The 4,332-nt window shown below is 23.1% G+C and overlaps 1 protein-coding gene across 1 annotated transcript; it reads right to left on the reverse strand.

Annotated features, from left to right (window-relative positions):
* Positions 1–783: 783 nt before the first annotated feature.
* Positions 784–3,455, reverse strand: LOC107461017 (histidine-containing phosphotransfer protein 4-like). The gene is made up of 6 exons (XM_016079441.3): positions 3,396–3,455; positions 2,282–2,412; positions 2,119–2,187; positions 1,636–1,707; positions 1,385–1,457; positions 784–813 (listed from the first exon to the last, which is right to left on the reverse strand). Exons 1-6 carry the CDS (start codon positions 3,453–3,455, stop codon positions 784–786), a joined length of 435 nt encoding a protein of 144 aa, XP_015934927.1.
* Positions 3,456–4,332: the final 877 nt, after the last annotated feature.

Raw genomic sequence — 4,332 nt, forward strand, 5'->3', positions numbered from 1 at the left:
ATTGATGACTAGTTGATGGCTACCAATCACAAGTGTTGCTGGCCCCCTAGCATTGCTCCTAATTTATTTTTCATCAAAATAAAATTTAAAAAATTAATTTGATACACATTTTTTAATAAATGTATAATAAATATATCGATACTTAATTTTGTATTTTTTTAAATAATGCTTTTTAATTGATAACTTTAATTTATGTCTTTAGAACACATATTAATTAAATCTTTTAATTTATTAAAAAATATATTAGCATTTGATTTCATTAAGTGTACGTATATATATGAAAATGGATCTCTTCATTTTTTTTACTGAAGAAAATAAAGTGTAATATCTTATTTTTAATTTTATATATGAGACCAAAAATTAATAAAAAAAAAAATAATAAATAATAAGATCAAACACTAAACACTTTCTACTGTACTATTGGCGGTGGTTGAATGAAATTTAAGTTAAATTATGAATTATGAATTATCTCTAACCATTTATTTGTTGTGCATAATTATGTCATCACTTACTTGTCAATGACTCATTAGATTCTGCTAATTTCATGTACAAAATTATTTGTAAAATTAAACTACACCATAAAAAGCATTTATATGACAATGGTTACTTCCAATTAATTAGGCGCTTTAGGTACATAAAATCAGATAATATTGTAATAATAACGACCTTAACTCATGCCTCTCTTACATTTGAAAACTTTTATTCTCTCTCTCTAGACGCACACACTATTGGTGGATAAAAAAAGCTTCAATAAAGGGTAAGGGTTTGGGCACCCACATTATTTCATTTGATTTGAGCAGCTTCCTTCAATAACTGAAATAAAGAAAATAGTAATTAATATTAAATATTAACAGATCATGAAGAATATATAAGACATCTAACTTATTAAAAGCGTTACTTATCGTTGGTTGCTCACCTCATCAAATCGTATGGTGAAATTAAATAATAAGCATATATATGATCATAAGATGGCTGCAAATTAAAATTAATATAGTGAAAAAACTTTTCATTAGTCAATATAAATTTAATTTTAATATACTAATAGTATAAATTATTTTACATAGTTGTTCAATTATATATGTTCCTTTGTGAATTATTACAATTTATGTAGTTAATATAAAAAATAATTATTTTTGTTGATTTAGTATTACGTACTTAAAAATACGTGTAAAATTGTTTTATAACGATAATGTATCAAAATTAAATTTAAGTTAATATTAATCATTTTTAACCTTTTTTTATTTATTATTTTAAAAAAAATTAGAATTAAGACTTTAAAATTTAACATTTAAAATTAAAAAATAGTTAATATTAACCAAAAAAATTTTGATTTATTAGTTGAGCTCATAATATAATATAATATATAGTATCTAAAAAGTGATACCTGAAAATAAGTCTCAAGCTTCTTCTTCAAATTTATATACTCTTGCTTGATTTGTTGGAAAGTCCTGAAGCATCTGAAAAAGATAAAATGTGTATAATCGCATTACAAATAACACATATATCAATAATACAATATTGTTAATAGAAATTATACATATTTTTTAATTATTTTTCAAACATTTTGTTATACCAATATGGAATAACAATAATCTTTACTCTTTAGTGTATATAAAAAGTATTTTTTCTATTTACCCGTCATAGTTTTGTGCCTCACAATATTCACCAAATCCGTTGCATTCATTCTTCACCTTCTTTGCTCCGATGCTGTACGTATGCATGTCAAAGGAATTGAAAACTTATTATTATTATTATTATTATTATTATTATTATTATTGATTTTTGGTTTGCGGACATTTAAATCCTTAAAGATTTAAAAATACATTTAAGTTCTTGATCTTTTCAAAATCTCGAATTCTTGAATCTAATTTGTCCCATTTTAAAATTTATCTCACATGTGCATTTGTATCAACTAGGTCAATACAATGGGAGTCACATTTGATTTTTCATTAGGTCTGACAGACCCAAGTCAACATGAAGGATCGATATATCCAAATTTTAAAAATATCAGAAATTTAAATATATTTTTAAATCCCTAAAAACTTGAATATCCGGATATCAAAAGATCAATGACTTATTTGTTATTTTTTATTAGGATTATTAGGTTTGAGTAGGTACCTTGAGCAACTTCCCTTGAATTGATGCATGTAATCGTCCAATTTTGTGAAGTCAGTTGGGTTACTCAAACTGAGTAGGAATATATAGATATATCAAAATTGTTACATTTATGATATAATATAATAAAGATACATTATTAAATTCTACATTATTGGTGGCTTACAGTGCTTGATCAATGTTGTAGATCAATCTTGCAGAGTCAGTGTAGAAAAGGGTCACAACTTCTTCCACAAAATTGGGATTATCATTGTCTTGCAACTCTTCCAGCTGAATGAATTGCTCATCCAAATATCCCTATATATTAATATCAATATCAAATCATGATGATTATTAGTTAACTTTGTAGTAATTTTTTATTTATTTAAGTGAAAATTTAGGTACAGTTAATTTTATGTGAAATTGATAGTTGAGAGCGTAACAATTAAATAATTTGATTGATTTGACTAAATTTTCATCTAACAATTTTCAATTATCAATTTTATGTAAAATTGACTGTACGTAAGTTTTCACCATTTATTTAATGTATTTTTTTTTAGTAGAAGCTATTACAATTCATCTACATTTCGACCAAGCGCATTTTAAGGGACATAAACTTGAATTATATATATTAACATAAAATAATTTTGTAGTACTATGATTTAGTCATATACATATTTTTATATGAATTATATGATACAATAAGTGGTTATAACTTGTATGTATCATACATTTTTACTAATGTGATAATATTACCTTATTGGATGTTTATGTCTAAATAAAAAAGATATTTAGAAAAAGTCCATGCTTTAATATCCAATGCAAATTAATTTAATACGAGAGATACATTAGTGTAATATGTTAATTTTTTATTTTTTTTCATTCAGATAAAAAATTATTAAATTTCAGTTAATTGAAATTGTTACTAACAATTTTTTTTTAATTAAAAGCGTTACTGATGATTTTTCTTTTTTCAGTAAATATTTCATATTAACGAAATTTATCAACAAATCCTAATATTTTAATAAACCTCAGATGATAACTCAATATTAAAAAAAAAATCAAGTCTTAATAATCCAAGCCATTTAACTTTATTTTGTGGTAAAATTTTCCGCTGAAAAGTTTCTGGAAACTAATTAAATGACATATATAGCTTTATGAAAAAAAATCGCAGCCGCTAACTTTATTGATGTAGACAATTTTTTATAAAAAGAAATAAAAATAGAAAAGAAAAAAATATAAAAAATAGGAATAACAAACTTAATTAACACAAAAAAAAAAAGAAGATGCAAATTAAATACCTGATCAAGAAGTGAGCTTCGTATGAAGGCAGCTTCTCTTTGCAACCGAACCTTGTCCATCTCAGCCTTTGATAAAATAAAAAATTTAATAAATAAATAAATAAGATGATTAATTGATATGAGTATTAGTTTTTCACTTGTTCTAGATCGATGGCTAACTACGTTGTGCATCAATCAATATTTATAGCATTGCATTGAGGGATATAGTATCAATACACTACACCTTTTTTTAAAAATAAAAAAAAATTGTTCGTTTTCTTGGTATAGTGATATCAAAAAACAAAATAACAATTAAAATAAATAACAGAATACCACTAAGTAACTATCATTCACTCATTCATTCTTTTTTCTTCTTCTATCGAAAGCAACCCTAGCTTTATATATATTAGTCTATTAATATTTAATAGACATTAATGTGTTTATTAATTTATTTCTATCTTTTTTTCCTTTTAGTTGAGTCTTTACACCAAATTTTTTTTAAATGGGTCCTTACACTTTTTTTTTCCTTTTATTTAGGTCCTTATACCAATTTTTTTTTTTAGTTGGGTCCCTATAAAATTAAGCCAATTACTACTAATAAAAAGGACTTAATTGAAAAAAAATTAGTGTAAGGACTCAATTAAAAAGAAAAAAAGTATAGAGATCTAATTGAAAATTTTATGAAATTATAGGAACCAACAGAGTAATTGAACCAAAAAAATTAGACACTAACTTTTAATATTTTCATTATATATAATATAAAAGATAGATATATATGAATTTAATTTTAATATATTAATAGTATAAGTATATAACTACTCGCCAATAATTATTATTATTTACGTTAACATATATAAAAATAATTATTTAATTAATATAACGATACATAACTAAATTTATATATAAAAAAAAGTTTTTAATATTATTTATACATCAAAATTAATATGCTCTTATAAAT

This window comes from Arachis duranensis, chromosome 8, assembly GCF_000817695.3.
Source record: "Arachis duranensis cultivar V14167 chromosome 8, aradu.V14167.gnm2.J7QH, whole genome shotgun sequence".
In the NCBI taxonomy this organism is placed as follows: Eukaryota; Viridiplantae; Streptophyta; class Magnoliopsida; order Fabales; family Fabaceae; genus Arachis; species Arachis duranensis.

Excerpts from the sequence above, each read along its gene's own strand:
- LOC107461017 (XM_016079441.3), bottom strand. The coding sequence starts at position 3,455 with ATGGACAAGGTTCGGTTGCAAAGAGAAGCTGCCTTCATACGAAGCTCA. Across the intron at positions 2,413-3,395 it reads GAAGCTCACTTCTTGATCAG|GGATATTTGGATGAGCAATT; the intron begins GTATTTAATTTG and ends ATTAATATATAG. Across the intron at positions 2,188-2,281 it reads TACAACATTGATCAAGCACT|TTTGAGTAACCCAACTGACT; the intron begins GTAAGCCACCAA and ends ATTCCTACTCAG.